The 22,960-nt window shown below is 50.2% G+C and overlaps 2 protein-coding genes across 3 annotated transcripts; one reads left to right on the top strand and one right to left on the bottom strand.

The window, feature by feature from the left end:
- Window positions 1-61: 61 nt before the first annotated feature.
- Window positions 62-15,540, top strand: LOC125717648 (ras-associating and dilute domain-containing protein-like). The gene is made up of 15 exons (XM_048990801.1): window positions 62-437; window positions 2,181-2,744; window positions 3,771-4,012; window positions 4,894-5,550; window positions 7,568-7,605; window positions 7,926-8,074; window positions 8,851-8,963; window positions 9,787-10,000; window positions 11,825-11,997; window positions 12,400-12,550; window positions 12,865-13,046; window positions 13,323-13,608; window positions 13,786-13,838; window positions 14,610-14,749; window positions 14,903-15,540. Exons 2-15 carry the CDS (start codon window positions 2,213-2,215, stop codon window positions 15,000-15,002), a joined length of 3,030 nt encoding a protein of 1,009 aa, XP_048846758.1. The 5' UTR covers window positions 62-437; window positions 2,181-2,212; the 3' UTR covers window positions 15,003-15,540.
- ap5z1 (adaptor related protein complex 5 subunit zeta 1) lies at window positions 15,137-22,899 on the bottom strand. Of its 2 annotated transcripts, XM_048990802.1 has the most exons (18): window positions 21,797-22,899; window positions 21,495-21,632; window positions 21,146-21,332; window positions 20,896-21,040; window positions 20,493-20,605; window positions 20,222-20,390; window positions 19,855-19,893; window positions 19,417-19,557; window positions 19,207-19,244; window positions 18,944-19,106; window positions 18,647-18,825; window positions 18,419-18,561; window positions 17,732-17,884; window positions 17,532-17,643; window positions 16,900-16,997; window positions 16,687-16,819; window positions 16,196-16,410; window positions 15,137-16,029 (listed from the first exon to the last, which is right to left on the bottom strand). In XM_048990802.1, exons 1-18 carry the CDS (start codon window positions 21,835-21,837, stop codon window positions 15,759-15,761), a joined length of 2,478 nt encoding a protein of 825 aa, XP_048846759.1. In that variant the 5' UTR covers window positions 21,838-22,899; the 3' UTR covers window positions 15,137-15,758. The 2 variants fall into 2 exon arrangements, with proteins under 2 accessions (XP_048846759.1, XP_048846760.1); XM_048990803.1 differs by lacking the exon at window positions 19,855-19,893.
- Window positions 22,900-22,960: the final 61 nt, after the last annotated feature.

Genomic DNA, 22,960 nt, shown 5'->3' with positions numbered 1-22,960 from the left:
TTAACCCAAGGTGGTGCTCTTTCACCGTCACTAAAAAACAGCTTCCATTTACTACAGATGCAAACCAAAATGAAACGAGATAATTGGTTTATTTCCTTCTCTCTCTTGTGGCGTTATTGCTGCGCTATACATATGTCCAGCAGGTGGCTCTCCAGATACACTTGGCTTCGGCTTTCCGTTGCCGAGCGGCGCTCGTAAATATTCGGCAAATTCCGGTCGCAAGGAATGCAGATGCGGGAGCCGCGGATGAAGGGGTACTCTCCGGACCCCGGGCGGCGATGCGTGTTGGGGATAGCGAAGCCAGAAAGTTCGGTACGACAGCTAAATCCAGAGTCCGGCAGGATACGAGGCAGACTTGAAAAACAGTCTGTTAAATTGATGATGCCGATCGCCTTTTTACAGAGTGTTTAATTACTGCGACGACCTTTGTAGACCTGGTGAGTATTTATATTGTATTCATATGGTAATAAATTTAAGTGCACCGTATGACAACATATGAATGAAAACCATAAATTTATTGAAATCAAAAGTATGTGTGCGATTATATTTAAAACTTTTAGAATGAATTTGAAAATGCTGGAACTCTCAACGGAGGTACCGTAATATTACGAATTGTTTATGAAAAATGTAAAACTGGTTTTGAGGGAATAATTGCAAAAATAAAAGATGTTTTAAGTTAAGTGCAGTGTAATGCACAGGTGAATTTTGTAGGCGGGCTCGGATGTGTGTAGCAGGTGGACAGCGGAGTTGGCTGGAGCGGCTGAAATTATAATAACGTGCTGCGCAGTTTGCGGTACGTTTTCTGCAGGATTTTTTTATTTCAAAATCATTGAACTTGCTATTAAGTACGATCTCTGAGGGGCATCTTACGGTTATACTGTCTGACGCGTAATGCAAATTATCAGTAAAACTTGTAACCTATTTGCGAATTTATGACTGAATGTTTCATACATCTTGGATAACTTTAGTGGAGTTGGTACAACTATATTTACATCTGTAATGAAGTAAATTATTACTGTGTCCAAATCAGTTCTATTAATATTTACTTGAATATCCAAACCTCCGTGAAGATTATCATTTATATTTTAATTACTAACCCCTGAAAATGTAGAGGACATGCAGAGGACATGTAGAGTAAGTCAGGGGATGAAGCGTTGCTGTAAATGGCCTCAGTGCTCCTTCCTACAATCTCTTTCCTGCGATGTTGATCCATTTCCCTCCCAACCAAACTGTTCCCATTAATGTTTTTCTCTTTGGTGAAAGGAACAGGATCTCAGGTGAGGCCAAGTGTGCTTGCAGTGTCCAGCTTAGAGACAAATTACATTTGCCCCTGAGCCTCTTTCATTGCCCCCCCCGCCAGTGTTTGTGTGTTACACGGTGTCCACTATTCCGCTCCTTACTGGAGCACTGAGTGCTAAATAGGTTCCTTGATAGGAAAAGCAGGGATGGGCTGTTTCATTACAGCAGATGAATGGCTCCCGTTGGCCGTCTCTGTGCCTCGTAAACTGGAGTGCAGCGTCGGCCATTTCTGCCTCCCCTTCCTCTTCGGACACCCCCACGCACCCACCCTTCACCCTGCAGGAGGACAATAAATCTTCCTGTACTTAAAGGCATGTGTATGACTGACGAGTGATTAATGTTTGCCGGTCTTGCCCTTATCTTGGCCCTCCTAGTCCAGGGTCGTTTATTTGTTTGATTCATTAATGTCATCCGGTTGTTTTTTTTTAAGCCACCTTTTCATTCTGCTGAGATAACCAGCCCAGGCCCACAGTGGCGTCAGTATGGTTGGTGTCACCACTGCAGGCCCATCCCACTGTATGGTACAATAACACAGGGGCCATTTTCAGAGCATAATCAAGGTGATGTGATGATAAAAGGTCAAGCCCTTATGGGTAATCTGGGTCACGTGATACTTGAGGGAGGAAATGAGATAAAGGGGGTTCTAATATAGGTGGCCTGACCAGAGGTGGGTAACTCAGGCCCAGAGAGCAAAAGTCCAGACCAAGATTTTGTTTCAACCAACCGGCTGAGTTTGAAGAGTCATAGAGTCAACTGCATGGTACAAACAAAATCTTGGTCTGGACTGTCTCTCTGGAACCGAAGTACCCACTACTCATCATTCACTTTGTGCAATTTCCTAGTTAGGGGTCAATTTCCTCCCCATTCCCCTCCCCTCCCAGACGGTGACCGAGACCGACCCCCCCTCCCAGCCATGTTCCACAGCCGACCCGTCGCCATGGCTCTGCCCCTGAAGGCCCAGCCACGGCGGTCTGGCCGAGTCCTGACGCAGGTCCTGTGTCGCACCCTCAGTCAGAAGGAACAGCGCCCCCCGGTGGCGACCCCTCCAGAACGCCCCGGCGAGGCTGCTGAACTCTCCATCCAGACATCAGCGCCCGGTGTGCTGCGCATCTTCGGCGATGCCATCTGTGCCGGCGCCAACTACAAGAGCGTGCTGGCCACGCCGTCATCCAGCGCCCGCGAGTTGGTGCGTGAGGCGCTGCTGCGCTACGCGCTGGCTGGGGCGCCCGACGGGGACTATGTGCTGTGTGACGTGGTCGGCCAGCTGAGCGGCCCGGCCGGCCGCTGGAGGACAGAGGGTGTGCGCATCCTGCGAGATGATGAACGGCCGTTGCTGCTGCAGGAACTCTGGAGGCCCAAGGAGGGACTGGCCAGGCGCCTGGAGCTCCGCCGTAGGGCCAACGTGGAGGAGCTGAGCTCCAGGGAGCAGGACACCATCACCGCAGGTCCCCGAAACTGACCCCGTCTGTCTCTGTCATTTCATAGATAAGTTACCACACAAATAGCTAATAGCTAAATAACAGGTACATGTGGCTCTGGGAAATGATTTTTAAAGTATCACCAAGTACAAGCTGAGTTGCCCAGTGCTAAACTGTTTTGTTAATGCCAGTCTGATTCGCCTTGAGGGTGAGATGGCCAAACACCAGCTTCTCAGCTGGCACGCTTCTGCTGCAGGGCTCTCTGCTTAGAGCAGCCCGTAGCTTTTTCAGGGTACCTGGATGCAGGGAGAATTGCTCTTGCGGGGACTGGCTGAGATTTTGGGCCACAGTGCAGCTGAAGTGAGATTACAGGCTATGCATTCCGCATATTGTCCTTCTGGTGAGGTGCTAGGCAAAGTTCTGGCCAGAGGGGAGACTTTAACAAGCTGTGAGTTTGGGGTGAAGTCCGCCTGTGTTTGGCACCACATAACCTGAGGTGCTGCCCTCTATGGGTGGGCTCGCGCATAAATCTGACAGTGCTGGTTAAACAAAGGCTGATTTCTGCTGAGGGCCTGATTTCTGTAATTGCTGAGATCATCACCTTAACGAGCATGGACAGAGGGATCATATGGGGCTGTATTTCTTTTTGCCGCTGACTATCTACATTCCCAGTGTCATCTAGTGTAAGTAAGCATTGATTATGATCAGATTCTGATTGATGTTTGTAAGGCGCATGGCCATTTCCTGGCACGGAGTCAGGTGACCAGCGGTGCTGATTCAGTCCACCCAGACGCTCTCTGTCTCTCACTATGAATACGCCCCCCCATATTCCCACTCTCCCAGAACTTGTCCCATTTGCAGTCTGCCTGAGTGAATCTCTCAACCTTGACCGCTCCCTCCACCAAAGTCTGTCCTTGACTCCAATCAACGAAGAGTAATAATTAACTTCTGTACTTGTGGTCAGCAGTATATCTGTACCACACCGTCATCGCTCCTGTTTATGAGGTCACTGCTCTCTCTCCCCTCTTTCTGTCATCTCCTACTGACCCCCAGGCATCAACGCCCAGGCTCGGCATCTCCAGCGGACACGGGCCAAGGGCACGCCAGCCCTGGGCCGCAGCCTGAGCGAGACCAGCCTGGACGTGACGGGTGGCTCCGGGGGGGAGGCCAGGAGGAGCTGCCTTACGCTGCCCAGACCCCTGAAGGAGGCACCGCAGAAGAGGGACGATGGAGAGGTGCGCCTCTCCCTCTATCAGTCCCCACACCTCCTGCTGCTCCAGGGCTACAGCCGGCAGGTATGGAGAACCTCACAAAGGTGAGATGTTCTACAGCACATTCATCAAGCAGACTCTTAGATCCAAACCAGCTGGGGGTTAAGGTCCTTTCTCAATGGCCCAGCAGTGATATCAGTCAGTGTTATATTTCGCTGTACCCAGTGTTTTGAACTGACAACCTTCCGATCATGGACACAGCAGTCTAACCAGCAGAACCACGCACCACTAGAAGTCATTTTTCATAGTCCATAGGTCGTACTAGAAGCCTCCCAATAGTTCTGCCTGCTTTTGACTAATGCCTGTTTTAAAGGTACAGCAGAGGCAGGGTGGACTTAAGGATGAAAAATGGCCTCAGCAGTACCACCTGTCGTGGGCAAAAATCTCATTCAGTGGCATTTTTTTGTACACTATGCTTTTAGTCATACACAGTCTACGAGAGATAAAATTCTTGTGTCAGCTCTTCCTCTGCTGGCAATGACAGGAATGAGGGATTAAGCTGTCACATGGCAGATATTTTAGGTATGCATGGACAGTTCCCGGATTTGTGACCAACGGACTTCACGTTTAAACCAGGTGGGGTTAGGGTTCACGACCTGTGCAGTAAACATCCAGTGGTATAAACTGTAATGTGTAGAAGTCACTTCTCGAGCAGATATAACAATTTAGTTAGTAGTGCCCGTCCATCTGTGGCGAGACGGTGGCCCCCGGGGAAGGGTGGAGGGGGGGGGGGGGGGCTTTGGAAAAAGGACAGCAGTCTGCAAAGTCAGAACAACAGTCTGTCTGCAGTGACCTGCAGACATGTCGCCTGGGCACTTTCCGGCTGATGAGTGCGGTTTTTCTATGGAGTCGTCACTTGATAAGGTGTGTTACAGATGCCACACTGATGCCAGCTTCACTGACAGGACTGCCTGGTGTACTTGCTTAACCGGGACCAGCACACGGTGGGCCAGGAGACGGCCTCGGCCCGGCCTAACATCTGCCTGCTGTCCACCGACATCCTGCCACTGCACTGCACCATCCGGAGGGCTCAGTCGGGCCACTGCTTGGTTCTGGAGCCGGCCCCACACTCTGCAGTCCTGGTCAATTTCACGGCGGTAGAGAAGTCCACGGCGCTCCGGCACGGCGACCTGCTGTCCTTCGGCTCGCACTACATCTTCCTGTATAAGGACCCAGTTGGTGGGGGGGTGTTGCCCATCCGGACGCTGCTCGGCCTACGCCCCCGACGCCCCCCCCCTGAGTCAGAGGGTGCCGCCTGCCGAGTCTGCGGGGCCCCCTCCAGGAGCCGGCCTCCTGTGCGGGGCCGGCACGCCTCCGAGCCCGACCTAGCCCCGGGTCGCGACCCCCAGCGCCGACGGCTCCTTTTGGCTTTCGAGAAGGGTCAGGAGGACAGGCTGTTAGGGAGGATCATCTCACTTGCGGAGCCGGGGGGCGACGAGCACAAGCTGACCCCCGCCTACCTGCTGTGCATGTGCTTGGAGCACTCCGCCATGACCTTTGACCCTGGAAGCTTTGGGAAACTTCTGCTAAAGATTGCTAAAAGGATACAGGCTCTTCTTCAGGTTAGTGTCGCTATCACATCCGTGAGGGCGTTTTCTTTATAAACTCTTTTATGGTTACTAACCATACAAATTTTCATTACATTTCTAATTACTGCTGGTGCTTAAATCACTGACATATAATTAGACATCCTGCATGTGTGTGGTGATTCATTGGACATTAATGTTCGCTGTGTACTGCACGGTGCCTGACAATAGCTTCACAAGGCCCTGAATCCGCTCCACGGGCTGTATTTCGGAGGGGAATACCAAGCTGTCAGGGTCACAGGGCTGTTTTGGTATGTCGAGAGGTGAGAGCAGCAGCTGCTGAAAGGAATAGGGATCGAACAACAGGCCCAGTCCCCAGGGGGCGCTACACTGCAGTTGAGAAGACTTCTTTTGGAAATAAATTTTTGTCCTGCGTATCTAGGTGAAGCACTTGGCAGCCATCCTTGGTCCCAAACTGCATGCGTGTGAAGATGGTGACAGCGTGTCCTACCTCACATCATGTAGCCGCTGGAGCTATTTCTGTCCCCTCAGACCTGGGGGAAGTGGGCTGGTACCCTCAAGCTGGGCTCACTGTACCCGAAAGCCCGACTCACTGTACCTGAAAGCCCAGTTCGCTGTACTTGAAAGCCCAGCTCTCTATACTAAAAGTCCAACTCGTTGTACCTGAAAGCTCGACTTACTAGGACTCGCTGTACCCAAAAGTCCAGCTCACTGTACTGGAAGTCCGGGTCGTTGTACCCAAAAGTTCGGCTCACTGTACCGGAAGCCCAGGTCGTTGTACCCAAAAGTCCGGCTCACTGTACCGGAAGCTCGGTTCGTTGTACCCAAAAGTCCGGCTCACTGGTACCCAAAAGTCCGGCTCATTGTACCGGAAGCTCGGTTCGTTGTACCCAAAAGTCCGGCTCACTGGTACCCAAAAGCCTGGCTCACTGTACCTGAAGCCCGGCTCGTTGTACCCGAAAGCCCGGCTCGCTGTACCTGGAAGTCCGGCTCACTGTACCAGAAGCCTGGGTCGTTGTACCCAAAAGTCCGGCTCACTGGTACCGAAAAGTCCGGCTCACTGTACCGGAAGCCCGGCTCGCTGTACCTGAAGCCTGGGTCGTTGTACCCAAAAGCCCGGCTCGCTGTAGCTGGAAGTCCGGCTCACTGTACCAGAAGCCTGGGTCGTTGTACCCAAAAGTCCGGCTCACTGGTACCGAAAAGTCCGGCTCACTGTACCGGAAGCCCGGCTCGCTGTACCTGAAGCCTGGGTCGTTGTACCCAAAAGCCCGGCTCGCTGTAGCTGGAAGTCCGGGTCACTGTACCGAAAAGTCCGGCTCACTGTACCTGAAGCCCGGCTTGTTGTACCCAAAAGCCCGGCTCGCTGTACTGGAAGCACTAATCTGAACTGGTAGCTCTAATGTCCAGGTTCCAGGTTCTGTGGTCCTCTTGTGTGTTCAATGAAGGAGCTTGACTTGAGATATGAGCTAAGAGAAACTTTACTGATTTCAGCGGGAGATTCGTGTGCATACAGCAGCAGGTATGTAACGTGCAAACAAACATACTGTGTAAAACAACGACACATAGTGCAAACAAAATTTTTGAAGTACACAAACAGAAAATCCAGAAAACGAATAGTAAGGAAATAAATATGTTAAATGTGCAATTAAAAAACAGACTCCATCAAATAATTTTCACACTTGCGTACTTCATTTCCTGCTTAAAGAAGCAGCTACAGAAATCACCCTCATTGTAGAGACCATTCTGGTTAAACACATAAACAGTGACTGTTGCTTATGCTTTGTTCTGTAGCCCCCCCATATTATCTTCTGAAAGGGGACCAAACCGTGTGCGTCTTCACACCAGCTAGCCAGTTGTTTGAGGACTCAGTTGTCACAGAATATCAGGAGTCGTTCCTGGTTGTCCTCTATCGGAAATCCATCACTTAATCATTCCGCTTTCTCCTTCAGGCGAGACGCGGTGGCGGATGTGGCTCTGTCTTCTTTAGGCGTGTGACTTTTATGGATTGCTAACAGTTATGTGTGTCTCGCAGGAGAAGACGAGGGAGCTGTCAGGGAGGCCACCTCAGCAGTAAGTATCCAGGCCGGCCTTCCTCCAGCAGGAACGCTGTCCCCAAAGGACTAAGGTTCTCCAGCATCGGCTGTCTGGTCAAGCACGTGCTTATTGTCTGCACTTGGAACCAGGGGATACAGGGAGTCCCTGCCGTTTGCTCGCTTTCGGCTCGAGCGGCTTTGGTTGTGGTGGGCAGACCGCATCACCAGCTGCTAAGCAACTCAGTTCATCTGCTTCCGTGTATAGCCTGGATATTTTACTTAAGCAGTATAAGCACTTTTTTCAAAGGTCCAACAGCAGAGTCTTCCTGAGACCTGAACCTTCCTCCCATCTCCCAGCCAGGAGCTGCTTCCCTCCAGCCTCCCAGACCTTGTTCCCTGCCTGCAGCCTCTCCTCTTTTGGATGTCCAACGCCATCGAGATCCTGCACTTCAGCCGGCAGAAATCGGGCACGTATGCGAAGTGCGGCGAGCAGCCAGACACGCGCGGTACGGCCGGGAATCTCGTGCCGTCACAGGAGCAGTTGTTATGGCCGGAGCACTGTAAATGCAAATTGCGTGATTGGCTGGGGGCAGAACCCCAGGAGCCGATCCGCACCCGGGGTCGTACGACAGGTTCACAGCCACGAACTGGAGGTCTAGGCTGATACTAGGGAATAGGAGAGTGGGTGAAGCACAGTGATGAACCTGGAAATGCCCCTGCTTGGGAAAAGCAAGCCCCTGTTGTTCAGAGCAAGGCTCCTTACAAGATTAATGCCCCTCGTGTAACAGGCTTATGCCACAGGGGTCACAGCCATATCCGAGGCTAATTTAATTACCTGGTCATTGGAAAGCTGGCCTCTTTCAATAAGCCGCCATTAGTGCAGATTGTGCAGGGGGCCGCGGTGAAGCCCTCCCTGTAGGTCACTGGGGGACCGGCTGACAGACATCCCACAGCTGTCCTCTGTCCCCTCGGCGTGTTTGCCATAATTGTGCTGCAGGTGCATGTTTCAGATGGAAAATCAAGCCGAAGCAGGAGTAGCATATTAAACCAACAGCAGCCAATGTAATTATATTGTAGCGATCTATATCTTGTCTATCTGTTTATAGAACAATAACCCTTCCCTTTATACTCATTGTTATACAGTTGTTTGTGATCATGTAAAGGCATTTACACATTATACTGTGTGTCTTGTCATTATCTCTGTCTAAATATCCTTGTTAAGCTTTCAAGGAAATGTGACTAGTTAGTAATCTAATTTAAATGTTTTTTGCTTTGCTTTTAGATGCAAAAGAATCGGTGTTCAATGTTGCTGTGTTAGCCAGCGAAGACGGTGTGACCGTCCTGGAGGAAGTGATCATGTCAGCATTTCAGCAATGCGTGTACCACATGACCAAGGTACAGGAAATGACAGCATCAGCATTTCAGCAGTATGTGTACCATGTGACCAGGTTATAGGAAGTGATAGTGTTAGCGTCTCAGCACTGCATGAACCGCATGATCCAGGCACAGGAAGTAACAGTGTTAGCATTTCAGCTGTGTGTGTACCATGTGACCAGGTTATAGGAAGTGATAGTGTTAGCGTCTCAGCACTGCATGAACCGCATGATCCAGGCACAGGAAGTAACAGTGTTAGCATTTCAGCAATGTGTCATTTCAGCTGTGTGTGCATTTCAGCTGTGTGTGTACCACACGACCAAGTGAGTGAGCCAGTAATAATGACGGATTATCCATAAGCAGAGAATGGTTATGCTGTACATCACTGCCTGGGATGGGCCTTTGCTACAGTGTCCCTGGGGATATGTTTGTACTCACAGGACTTTATTTGAGGAATGTTGATGGAAAACTCTGTAAAACTATGAGAAGTGAGTACAGCATGTGCTGACAAGCGTTTTCCTGAAGGGGGACTAAAAGAGGACAGAGTGCCACCCCCACTGGGAGTGGCCTCTCACGATGCGTAGGCCAAGACACGAGGGCAGCAACCCCACTTTTTACTGATCTCACTTTCCTCATTAAGATAAATAGGCGGGGGGTAGGACAGTGATGTTTTCAGTCATGTTTTGGTGTTTTTGTTTCTGATATGCAGTGATGTCTATCGATAGGTGCCCAGTTTCTAGGCAGGCTAGGAGGGGTAACTAATGTACGGTGAGGCAGATGGCTGCAGGCAGTGCTCCGAATGTGTCAGCGAAGTCCCTCTCTGCTCTGCCTCTGTCGCTCACAGTCCCTGTACGAGTCCCTGATGGGGCTGCTGGACTCAGCAGCCCCCCAGAAGGACAGACGGGCCCCAGAATCTCTGCTCAGGACCCTGCAGGTGTTCCAGGCCGCCCAGGCTCTGCTGCAGCGCTCAGAGATCCACCCGGAGATCCAGTCACAGATGCTCGCCTACCTCTTCTTCTTCTCCAACGTGGCGCTCTTCAACCAGCTGATGGACAATGGTGTGTGGGGCGGGGTGGGGTGGGGGGGTCATCAGTCTGCAGATACATGCTAGGCAGCCCATATTCCTTCCTGCATGACGCACCAATCTGAGGGAATCGTTACAGCACACAACAGAGCAATTAGTCACCTTAACGAGGATGGGCTCAGGGACCTCATTAAGCAGATACACCATGATACCTTAAGTGAAACTGTGACTCACACCAAGCATCTGCAAAATAATGATATATACAGAAAGGTCACGGCCAATTATGAGAAATGTATAAAGTCACTAAGAGCTGAGTTTGTGTGGGAGTACAGAGAGACAGCAGGAGTCAGGTGACACCTTGGGAAACAGCACACTGTAGTCTATCGAAGGTACCTATTTTTTCTGGCAGGCTAAATAAAGGCTCTCTGCTTGGTAAGCTACACTTCTGCTCACAGCTTGAGCTTGTTAATTGTTATAAATATGCATATTAAATATGGAATGTGTCAGGCGTTTTGCTAAGAGGCTTTTCTGTCAGGTGCCTCCCCCAACTGCCCCCCTCGGCCCACTTTTTCGCTAAAGAGATTTTCTTTGCTTTTTGCTTGTCCTCATACAGCCCCAGACCCCCCCCCCCCAAAAGGCAGTCAGACCCTCCAGAGAACATTCATGCCACCTCCTCACAGACAGGGGGTGCTGTAATTACACCCTACTTAGGAGAGCGCAGGTCACATCACTGTAGGGGAAGGTGCATTTGGCGACTCGAGTGCCAGGGTAGATGCTCCATAAATTGAGGCAGCCCCTCATTATCTTTGGCTCCTCCCCTTTCTGTGCCGGTACTCCTGGATGACGGCGGTTTACTGGGGCTGTTCTTGCTGGTCCTCAGTGTTTTTGTAGCTGTCAGTGAGAGTCGTCTTTCAGCATCTGGAGATGTATGTAGTTCAATACTCTACAAAGTTGCTTTCTGAGACCTGGGCACTTGTGGAAATTTATATTTTCATGTTATGCTTCCCAGGAATGGAAAGACCCTCTTCTTCTCATCGTCAGTCATGTAAGCAGTAAAAGTAGTAAAATACATGCGATCATAGGGAGAATAAATCTGCGTCTGCATCTTTCACCTTCTACTCTCGAAGCTGCTTTCTATGGGTGTGCAGCTTGGCTCTCTGCCTCTCTGCTGGCAGTCGCCTGACGTCACTCGGATGCTTTATCCATGGTCACACCAGCTGATATAGACATAGTGACCAGTCAGTGACCTTGTGCTTTCATGCTTTTGGCTCGAACCACTCTGGCATCCATGGCAACAAACTCAGGACCTCAGAGAGGACAAAACTAATGCTGTATTTCTTGCTATTTGCTACATAGTTTCCCTTCCATCTTTATACCAGAGGTGAAACTTTTCAAAAATGTTCCATCTTTATGAGGATGTTCAGCTTGGAATGATTTTGTGGACGTTTGTGAAAATAACCTTCTGAGAAGTATCCGTTAAAATTCACCAGTCTAACACAGATTTATGTAGTAGGATTCTCAGGACTATTGGTCATCATCTTTTGAATGTGTACAGTGTTTCATGGGTGACTCCCATGTTTCGGGCTCTTACAGCATTAAATTATGAATCTCCTGCCATTTACAGCAGTGGTTCTCAGTCCTGGTCTTGGTGCCCTGAAGAATGTTTTCATTCCAGCTCTACCTCAATCAGGCTCAGATGGTCCTTAGTAGGCTAATAATGAATATAGCAGGTTGAAAGCAGTGTGGGCTGGAATGAGAACATTCTGGTAGGGGTCTGCTGGGACCAGGACTGAAAGCCCGGATTTAGAGGAAGCCTATTGGTGACATTGTGGCCTCTCTGACCCATCTGCCTGTTCAGGCCCGGCCAGAGGCTGGTTCCGGCTCACCAGCGGGGTCCAGCTGAAGGCCAGCCTCAGGATGCTGCTGGACTGGGCCAGGAGAGCGGGCCTGTCTCGCCTGGCCGATACTTTCTTCTCAAAGTTCTGCTGTGCTGTCGGCATCATGGCCACGCCCCCCCAGCAGCTTGCTCAGGTACTGGTCCCTGTGCCGATTTAGCCCCCCCTCCCCAGGCTGGGAATCCTCCCTCCCTGCTGAAGTGACTGGCAGGCCAGCAGTATCAGATACTCGGCTTCTCCACTGCTTTGCTAATCAGCGAGCACCCAGCGCCATTTTCCACTGCGTGTGCACACAGCCATCCAGCAAGGGGGCGTGAGATGGAGACCGAGGTGGATTTTCTGAGCAGGTGTTTCCCTCACCTTGTGGGAGAGGTGAAATCCCTTCTGTTCCTATTATCAGGTTCCTCTAATAAACAGGAGCTGTTATGGCAAAGCATTCTGGGAATTAAGAAAAAACAGCTCATGTCCCATTACGTAAAGAAAGGAGTCAGTAATTAGGGAGATTATAACACAGCTCGTTCACACCCCCCACGCACAGATGAGCTGGCGGTCACTCTGTGTGACTTACCCCGCTCTTAAGCCCGTGCAGCTCCACCACATCCTTACGCAGTGCCTCCTGGTGGCAGAGAGCCGGCCCTCAGCCGTCTGGCAGCCCGCCGCCGAGGAGGAGGTACCCCCCTACAGGACGGGTGAGCCCCCGCCCCACAATCACACGCAGCTTTGCGGAAACTCACAACACTTACAGGTTCCCTTCGGAAATGAAACACACCAAAGCTAAACACCGTAACCCAGAAACCTGACTGTCATTTGTATCTCTGATTTCTTGCGAGGTTCAGTTGTCATTCATGTAAGCATACGTAAGTAAAGTCATGTTGGCCCAGTGTTTCCCAAGCCGGTACTGGGGGCCTCAGACACTCCCTCGTGGCTAGTCTGGGGGGTCCCCAAGGACGGGTTTGAGAAACAGTGCTACACCCCAACCGCTACGCCCCCTGGTGTCCTGCAGCCGACCTGCTGGAAAGCTTTGAGGAACCGCCTCCTATCGTGCTGCCCAGCAGCGGCTACCAGGTAGCCCTCGACTCAGACGCTGTGGATGACAGCATCTACCGGCAGCTTCTCTACGTACGGCACTTCCTGTGGGGGCTGAGAAGCAAGTCCCCGTGCATCCCAGCAAGGGGGGAGCCCCAGGTAGCCTACCCACCTCATCCCTGAAACACTCTTTGTCTCGCCCCACTTTGGGGGAAACTGTTCCCATTTGCTGTTATATGAGCAGGAACATGTAGCTATGGGCCTGTAGTGTGATTCAGTCAGTAATGATTAAGTGGAGGTGAACGAGAACCTTCCAGGCCGCTCACTGATCAGACCCATCCAGTTGGCAGAGTCACATGATCAGGGTAGGCCTGGGGCAGGAGGCAGGGGACACCAGGCCTGGCTCTGAGGAGTGTGGGTACCTGCTCTTTCCAGGGCAATGGGGCGCCGTCTCTGGGGTACCAGGGTCCAGCGACCCCCCAGGCGGAGGAAAGGCCAAAGTCCAAAGCTTCAACAGGGGGCCAGGGCACAGCCACCAGGGGACTGCAGATAACCGGGGTGCGCCCCAGGGACGACCAGCAGGTGGCGCAGCTCCCCGACGCCTCCTGCCTGTTGACTCCGCCCACTACCCCTAACTACCCCGACATGGAGCAGCGGCCTGGAGGCCCGGTCCCGCCCAGCACCAAGAGGAACGATGGACTCGCTGCCAGTGAAATAGAAGGTCAGAGCGCAACGAGTTCAGCCTGCCTTTGAATTACAGCCCTGTCCTGAAGATTAGCCATTAGCCATAGTGCTTATGCTTCACGTCCTCAATGCGCTGCCATCAAATGCCCTGGGAGCGACACAGCAGCTCTCCCTGTCAGCAGAGGGCCCCTGCTAATGTGGCTTGTCTTCACAGTGCACCTGGACAAAGGACCACTTGGCCTGGGTTTGGGGCTCATCGACGGGTTGGTGAGCCACCCCTTCTAGTTGATCAATTACACATAGGAGTCATTCTCATGGAACTGAGAATTTTTAGGAAAAAAAGATTACACTGAACTGCAGTGTGTTTTGTGTAGTGTGACTGGCATAACTTACACAAGGAGAATGCTTATTAAAATTATCGTTGCTCTGATTTAACAATTTTTTAAAAATCTTTTTCATCAAATAGGTAACCATAAATCTCAGTACCTTTGCAGGTTTAACATCAAACAAAACACAAAACTAGATAAAATCTCTCAACTTTATTGCAATATAACCAATAAACAATCAATTCGTATGATGAAATATATATTTTTTTGTTCAATTGTTTTGTTAGATTGTCATTTTCTCTGTAACTTGCCCTGGATTTGCTTTTGAAATAAATTTTTTAAAAAGTATTAAATTAATGGTAACATAATACACCTGGTCAACTACCCCAGAGGTAAAACTGAAAGCTCAAATAATGAAGTTATACAATTTGAGGGTTTTCAAACTAAATTTAAAAAATGAGAGAAAATTGATTGGTAATGAGTATGTGAGAATGACCCATATATACACAGATTACTGAGTGTAACGGTGTGCTACTGCATTAAATCACATATTATTTGTAGATGGTCAAGATCTTTGATGCCATTACAGGTATCTGGGGGCTGCTGCCCTCTTTTCGCTCGGTGGGTCTCGCTGCTTTTCTGTGACCTTCGCTAACTAGCATGTGTTTAGTTCTCTCTAGAGGACACACTGAAGTTGCTTCTCTCGCTCCAGCAAACCCCTCTTCAAGCCCCTGGCATCTATATTCGGACCCTGGTCCCAGGCGGGCCAGCCTCATCCGACGGGCGCCTCCGGATCGGCGACAGAATCTTGGCGGTGAACGGGACGGACGTCACCGGATCAGACTACCAGAGGTCAGCGCGTCGCTTTCATACATACTGGCACATCAGCAGAGCAGGAAACAGCCTGGCTGCAAAACCTGATCCGAGGTCGATGGGACCGATGCTGACACCTTCAGGAAGAAGCCTTACTAATTATGCTCCCCCCCCCCCCCCCCCCCATTTCAGTGCGGTTGATCTGATCCGCTGGGGAGGCGAGAGGCTGAATCTTCTGGTGGAGAAGATGGACCCTGAGGTATCCTCCATGATCAGAGCCTCTCTCTGCTGAGCACGTCTGAGCTGATCTGATTGTTCTGGGGCATTATGGGTAATGACACAGAAACTAACTACGTTCTGCCTCACCACCCCAAAACACCAGCCATTTATACCTGTCAATAACAATCTATGTGATTTGAGAATCAAGGCACCCTTTGCTTCCTTTTATTAATACTTAATGCATGTTTTACATTCAAAGTTTACATTTTGTAGGAAAAAAAAAAATATGTACGCTGTATTAAGTGGAACGAAAAAAAAAATACCGTGAGCTTTTTAGCTCTGGGAAACATTAACGATAGACATAACTGCCTACCTGTGTGCAAGTTCGAGGTCATTTTAGTAACAGTAAGACAAGCCTGCATTTCAAAGCACTGTATAAGTAAAACGTAGACGTTAACTTTACCAATATTCTATGCAGGAAACCTAAAAGAGTACCTCAGTGTTTTCTTGGTGTATATTTAAATGTGCCTGGATGTTTAGTATTTGAAGTCCAACTGTAAATGTGTATTTGTGGTGAATGTGTACAATTGCAATAAATGCAAGCAAACAGATTTCGAAGCCCCATCCTCCTGTTATGTCCTGTTAGAGGAATACTCTTTAAGATTCAGTTCCTGGTAATTTCCTGAGTGTCTCATATGGACATACGCCTGGAACCTGACATCACACTTCCAGTCCAGTCACTACTGGTCAGGATTTCCCAAACCTGCAGGCATTCCATCACGCTTGAAGCAGCAGACTTTGGCTTCCTTCCTGGACTCCGGCCTGCCATTCACCCGGACAGGAACGTGTTGTGTTTGGGCAGCAGGCCGCTCAGCGCTCGCATGGCGAACGGCAGCGAGGCGTTGGCATCGCGGTGCCAGCGCGGGGTGCCACCAGACGCAGACGGCGTCAACACGAACTGGGCCACGTTGGGTAGCTTGAGCAGGTTGATGAGCTCATGGGCGCGAGTGACAATGGCCTCGCGGTCCTCCTCGCTGTAGCAGGCTACCACCGGAGCACTGCAGGCGAACGAGTGCATCTTGGAGAGGAAGAGGGACACCCTGAGGAGGAGGAGGGCACAGTGACATTAGCGTTAGGCTAAGGATCCAAAACCAACCGGAGATGGTTCCCCACTGAATGATTATCAGCTAATTATCAGGCTTGCGTTGCTCAAACATTTCTTAGTACTCATGACCAGAAATAACCGAAGGATATGTGGCGTCTCACCTGGGGATGAGGTCCTGGCTGCGGGAGGCCAGCTTGGCCAGCGTGGTCATGAGCACGGTGACGAGGCGCGGGGAGAAGCGGGGGGCGCTGGCTGAATGGCGCACCTGTGTGATCTCAAAGAGCACGGCCTCCAGGGTCTCGAAGGACGACGTGATGTGCTCCACCGTGCAGCGGGCGTCATGTGACAGGGACAGGTACTCGCCGATCGCCCACACCTGCGAGGGCAGAGACGCGTCTTACATGGGCTTCTTGGACGCACTCGGACTCAGTGGTGGGTTTTGTGTCTGTGTGCTGATTGGCATCAGGGTGATGAGCATTACCGCTTCAAACCTCAAAGGCTGGGAGTGCACTCTGTACATGTACTCAACAACCCACCCCTTCCTGGATAAGGGCTAAATGAAAATAGGTCAATGAGCCAAACCCCAGCTCCTTAGACTGGGTGGTAACATGGACCCATCCCAGACTCCTTTTCAGGGAGGTTGAACGCCTACCACGTGTGTGTAGAGCTCCTCCTTCTGGTAGATGTTGACAGTGGAGCCGGCCATATCCAACAGCTCCCGCGACTGCTCCATGATGAGAGATGGGTGGAGCTTGCATAAGGCCAGCAAGTGAGAGCTGAACACTCTGCGGGAAGTGGGAGGTCACAAGACATCCGCAGTAATCGCCCTCTTCAAAAAAAATCCAAAACAGGTTATGGGTCCCACCTCTGCACCTCCGTCTGGTAGTTCTTTATATCCATCAGGAGGCTGCTCCTCTCCAGCAAGACGAGGACCAGCTGGTTGATCAGCTTATCATCTGCAAACTGAATGGGACACAAGGGCAGCAGGGGGTGACTGACTGATACCCAAGGATAAGAACAGCCTGGCTTGAGCATTGAGGCAGTAACGTGACATTCGTACTGATTTATTTAGCAGTAAAATTAGCGGACTTGAGGATATATGACAGTACAGGGAGTCCTCAGGTTACAGACGAGATCCGATCCCCAAGTCTACTGAATTTGTACAAGTCGGAAAAACAATACATAAGATAATAACAAGAATTCACCAATAATAACAACAATGTTTTCATGAGCATCACAAAGTTGAGCATGCAATCGTTATTACGAACCATTGTATTTACCCAAATTTGTAATATAATACATTTTAAGGCAGACTGTTTGTGAGTATGACTTGTCCGTAAGTTGTACGTTCTTAACCCGGGGACTGCCTGTTTTAGTACATACTTAAGCAAGTACGCTCCACATTAGTGTAAATATATACTAGTACGCTGCCTTGGAGATGAACACCGTAATCGGAGTATAAAAGTAATTAACAGCATAGAGGGGCACAGGTGTTACCTGGGCAACGGTGTGAAAGTATACGTGCAAGAGGACAGGTACGGTTTGGGCACACTGCACTACGCGGGGGCTCTCCACCATGTCGGCCAGGACGTCATGGAGCATTCTCAGCCTGCAAGGGGAACGCTCACTTAACCCGCCTCATACTCAGCTGTACAAGTAAAGACATCTGAGCTGGAACAATAGGGGGCAGAGCTGACCTGTCGATAGTGTCTCCAGTACCTGCCTCTGGCCTCAGGATGTACAGGAACATGCCTCTGTAGTAGGGCTGGCGGAAGGCATCCAGCGAGCTGGCAGCTTTGCTGCCTCCCGAGTCCCACAGTGCCTTCTCAGAGGCAGCGCAAGATGCTGACCTGGGACGGACGGACACACACACACACACACACACAAGTAGGTCTTCATATCTAAATGGGGACCGCCCATTCATTCCTATGGGAAAAGCCCTAATCCCAATCACGACACCCTTAACCTCTACCCAGCCCTCACCTTAACCATAAGTAACCAGACAAAATACAAGACTTTTGGCACTTTTACCTTTTTGATTGCATTCACAGATTTTTATAAAACTGAGGTTATCCAAATGGGGACCTCAAAAGATGTCCCCAAAAGCAGGGAAGTTTCAGGTTTTACTACACTTTGGGGACAGTTTGGTCCTCACATGTGATCTATGCAAACACACACACACAGACACACCTTTAATTTCATGAATAGTACACTTGCTCAGCATTCAGACCCTGGAGTAGTCAAGCGTAAAGCATACTAAAAATACTCATTAAAAACTCTCGTTATGATTACATGTTCAGTGAGAAGGGTTTCAGCCCCCTTACTGTTAATATTACATGTGCTCCCCAACGCCCCCTGCTGGGGATGGCGGCCCTGTGGCGCACCTGAGCTGAAGGTCCAGCACTGCCGCCAAGCAGGGCAGGTCCAGCAGGGAATGCAGCAGCTCCACGGCCGTGCTGGGCGTCAGCAGGGAGGGCAACAGCTCCACGTACTCCGACACCAGGGCGGGGCTGTTCCAGGCTAAGAACTAACGGCAGAGACAGAGCCTGAGGTTACCATGGCAACACAGGCAGGGTAGGGCTAACCAAGGGGACAGATGGGTGGGGGCTCACCTTCAGGAGGTTGGGGAAGCTCTGCCCGTAGAGGGGCATGCTCTCTCGCAGGACGGCCATGTTGGTCCGGCAGAACTGGACGAACTCGAAGGCCAGCATGGACTCGTTGAAAAGCTCAGCAGGGAATGAGGAGAAGAGTTGCCGGAAGACTGTCTCAGAGTCCACAGCGGCCGTCTCGCCTGAATTATGGGAGAAGAAAGGTTGGGGGAGGGGGGGGGGGGGGGCGACACACAATAAACCGGGGCTCCGCCCCAACTCATAGTAATGAGTAATGGCAGTCAGGGGCAGCCAACTCACTGTGGTTGAGGTAGAACTGCGCGATGGGCAGCAGGACTCGCGAGAATGCCAGGTCTCCGCTGAGCCGGCTGTACAGTGCCTTGATGCAAGGAAAGGCCCTGTACACGAAGGAGGGGTCCTCCTTACAGATGATGTTCATGATGGTCACGGCCTCCACGAGACACTGGTGTGTTAATGAGGCACATTTCAGCAAACTACTAGCTGGATTTTCCGGGCTCCTTCCGGCCCGCTGACAGACGGACGAGACGCCGGCCAGTGCTTACAGCTTTCTGCAGCTCCGTGTCAGCCTTCCTCACTGCCTCTGCGAGAAGAAAAAGGAAAACAAAGACAAAGATTAACACAAGCTGCCTGGAAGTGCTGCTTTTATAACACGATACACGCCTGTTATTTGGAAGAGCGGGGGACACAGAATTTGGCAATACAGTTAGTCATTGGCGAACCTCACTCCAACACACGCACACGCACACACTCACTGCGGTCGCTCTGCTCCACGAGGCGCTGGCAGTACTCGAAGGCCTTCTCCCGCAGGCGCTCTTTGGGGGGCAGCAGGCGACTAGAGGACGACGTGGCGGAGACCATGGACATCACAGAGCCGTCCACCTCCGACCGATCATCTGCGGCGACGTGGCACACTGCGTTAGCCTTGCACTTCTGTGACGCGCTACTGCACCGATACAACGCTAGCGCACATTTTCATTCACAGGGGAAGCAGTGCGTGGAAAGAAATCAATGATTTTTGGCAGGGAAATTTGTGTTTTTATTTTGTGGATGCAGAATTTAATTAAAGCCCAAAGCAGGCAGAACAGCACATGCAACAAAATGAGTCACGGGCTGAACGATGGATTATATAGTACAGGACAGAACAGGATCGAGGTCAGGGGGCAGTATGACCTCGAGCAACTCTGTCTTACCTGAAATGGGCTGTGTAAATTGCACTCTGTTAACCTGAGCTGGTGAAAGCAGAAAAATACACCTTTAAATCCTACAAACTTCCCAAGGCCTCAGGCCAGTATTTGCTGCTGATGGGAGGGTCTGACTGCACCTGTCGACCATTTAACCTGCTTCCCATTAGGTATCTCAGTGGCGTCAATAGGTCAAATCTCATTCCACCCAGGACTTACCTACTCAACACATGCTGAAATATTAAGCTTCTTAAAACAGACAGGAATTCCCCAAAATGACAATTAGAATCCATTCACCCAGCAACTTTTAGCTAGCTTGGCTCAGTCGGCTGGCTAAGCGGCTAACATGCCACCCAGCGTTCAGCGGTCCACATACCTACGCCTGAGCCGCTGTTCTCCTCGATGTCGTAGGTGCGCAGCCACTTTCGCAGCACAGAGAAGGCATACATGTTCATCCACTGGTCCTCGGTGTAGCTCTGGCCCACACAGAGCACCGTGAAAAAGTCTCCAGCAACCGCGCCGTCTACTTCGTTCATGGGAGCTGGCTGGCAGGCGAGGAGCGACGGTTAGCTTGGACCAGGCGATGCAGCATCAACCCAGCAGGCATGTTAAAGAGCCTGCGAACAGAGCCACAAGTGCAACTCTACCTGTCGAGCTCTAGGACCCATGAAGAATCCTCCGGTGGACATGGATGCCCCCTGCTGGTTGCTGGCATAACGCAGCCAGTCCACCAACTTCCTGTTGACCAGGTTCACATGGTCTGCAAACAGATAGCCTTCATCATCAGACATAGAAGCATCCCTTTGTGGCAGTGAGAAAGAAATAAAAAAAGCTATTTAGAGTAATCTCACAGATCTTTCAATGATTTGATTTAACTTGTCAAAAGCAGTATGATCAGACCTTAGTTCAACAAGGATATAGCTACCGGTGAACAACACAGATGACAGCAGGGTAACGTTTCTGAGCGAAGCAAACTTTCCAAGCTTCACACACGTTTATATACATAAAGATCACACAGACATTACATTCTGTTAGATATTTGATTCTCACCCTCCATCAAAACGTCCGGAGAAGAACGGATGGCTGCAGAGAGAATTGGGAGCGTGTGACGGCAAACCTGCACGTCAGGCTGGCGAGTTTCCACAGCCTTCAGCAAATGGTGGCTCAGTTCAGCCAGCTGAGCCTTGCTCTTGGCCTATGTCAGGAGCGGGAGAGACCAACCAAGGATTTAGGTGCTCCACCCAACTGCCGGATGTTCTTCAGTATCAAGAAAAACAAGGAGATTTCTGGTTCTAGATACCTGTGCAAGAATGACAGATGCCACATAGCTGGTGGTCCTGCTGTCCTGGAGATCCTTTATAGGAAGCTTGGCAACGCTAAGGGGCAGGCTCTCCCGCAGGATGGACGATGAGAGCACCTGAAGCTGCTCCGAGGACCCCGGGGAGCAGAGCAGGGCTTGCAGTTTCTCCAGGAGGTCTGACGGTAATCTAAGATCCGAAAGGCAAAGATTTCGAAGGACTGATGAGAAGAGCGCAGCAAAAATCACGACGCATGACAGATAAAACACCGGAGCAGGCGGGTAATGCACGCTTTTTTTTGCATTATTAAAGTTTCAGGCAGTAGTTTGCGGACGATCACAGGGTACCTACCTCCTGGCATATTTCGTCGCGGAGACGATCAAATGCAGTCTCTGCAACGAGTCGACCGTTTCATTTCCATAATCTTTATTTAGAAGGAGTTTCGAGATGCGCCCGTAAAACTTCACCAGCTCTTCCTCATTTATCTCTCTGAAATTTAGGAAAAACATATACAGGTATCTGTAGGCCTGCAAACATATTTTCCGTAACATGCTTCAATAGGAAACAATCACACATGCAAATAACAATAATAATAATATAACAATGCTGTTGGTCAAAGTAGGCGCGTGTTATTTCAAATGTCAACGTCGTACCTTGCTTGCTTGATCAAACTCTCCGTTCCTTGAGCATACATAATTAAAGGTGTTACTGGTTATTTCGGGAAAGCTCCCTCCAGAAAACTATCCAGTGCTCGGCTCTCTCACCCCCGCCATAAACATGAGCGATCGCGTCCCCTCAAATGCCAACAAAACAGCACTTCCGGGTTCAGCTACTTCTGGCCTGACGAGTACGCTGAGCATCATGGGAAATGTCACTAATGTGCTTGGGGCGATGGATTTTGTAGGTTAAATCGCATAATCAAGGCTTGACAGCAATACGGGTACCAGGACAAGCCGTGGGACTTCAACTACATTGTTTTGATAGGGAAACAAATCTACCCACACTAGACTTTACCTTTTGAGGAAGCTGGCAGTATATTTAATAAATGTGTTACGTTTTAACGATATTAAACTGACAAGAAATATACAGAACGACGCCCTGATGTGCCGACAAAATTCATCCCTGGATCCTTCATTCCAACTATAGGCATAAATACGAAGTACAACAAATATGATTTTGTTAAACTGAACGCCTGCGGCCGAAGCTCCTGGACTGCCGACAAACGGGCACAGAAAAGGGATGGATGCATGGATAAACTGGATTTTACCAATTTACTTGTTGGCGCCAGTCTTTTATAGGTGACGATTGGTAGTCATTCAGTACACTTAGAGTGAATCCCAGATGATATGCAAAAAATAATAAAATAAAACACTGTTGGAAGCATGGGTGTAAATTATAGGGGGAGTGTAACCAACCCCATAATCAAACCCAGCCAATACAGACCCCTGCAGTAAGGAGCACAGGCTGATTACAGCACATTGTCTCACCCAACACACAACAGTCCATCACTCAGCACCACTAATCTGAATGGAACAGCATGAAGGTTTTTCAAGTGGCTGGAGTGTCAATCCTGTTACCAACCCCCAAATTTTCCCAGAAAGTGGGAGGACCTCCTTGTAGGGCTGGATGTATTTGAACCTCATATCCAGCACAAAGCAATTGCAGGTTAAGGGCCTTGCTCAAGGACCCAATGAAGTAGAATTACTCCTGGCATTCATGGGATTCAAACCAGCAAGCTTCTGGGTGCTGGCACAGATAGATCCCCTACTTCAGAGCCACCACTCAGCCTTACCCCTGCACCCCCTTAAACGGGTGGA

The sequence above is a fragment of the Brienomyrus brachyistius genome, chromosome 22 (assembly GCF_023856365.1).
Source record: "Brienomyrus brachyistius isolate T26 chromosome 22, BBRACH_0.4, whole genome shotgun sequence".
NCBI lineage: Eukaryota > Metazoa > Chordata > Actinopteri > Osteoglossiformes > Mormyridae > Brienomyrus > Brienomyrus brachyistius.
Note: the sequence above shows the minus strand (reverse complement) of the source record. Positions and strands in the feature narration are given on the sequence as shown.

Excerpts from the sequence above, each read along its gene's own strand:
- LOC125717648 (XM_048990801.1), top strand. The coding sequence starts at position 2,213 with ATGTTCCACAGCCGACCCGTCGCCATGGCTCTGCCCCTGAAGGCCCAG. Across the intron at positions 4,013-4,893 it reads TCCAGGGCTACAGCCGGCAG|GACTGCCTGGTGTACTTGCT; the intron begins GTATGGAGAACC and ends CTTCACTGACAG. Across the intron at positions 7,606-7,925 it reads TCAGGGAGGCCACCTCAGCA|CCAGGAGCTGCTTCCCTCCA; the intron begins GTAAGTATCCAG and ends CCCATCTCCCAG.
- ap5z1 (XM_048990802.1), bottom strand. The coding sequence starts at position 21,837 with ATGTATGCTCAAGGAACGGAGAGTTTGATCAAGCAAGCAAG. Across the intron at positions 21,633-21,796 it reads AGTTTGATCAAGCAAGCAAG|AGAGATAAATGAGGAAGAGC; the intron begins GTACGACGTTGA and ends CCTAAATTTCAG. Across the intron at positions 21,041-21,145 it reads CATCTGTCATTCTTGCACAG|GCCAAGAGCAAGGCTCAGCT; the intron begins GTATCTAGAACC and ends CTCCTGACATAG.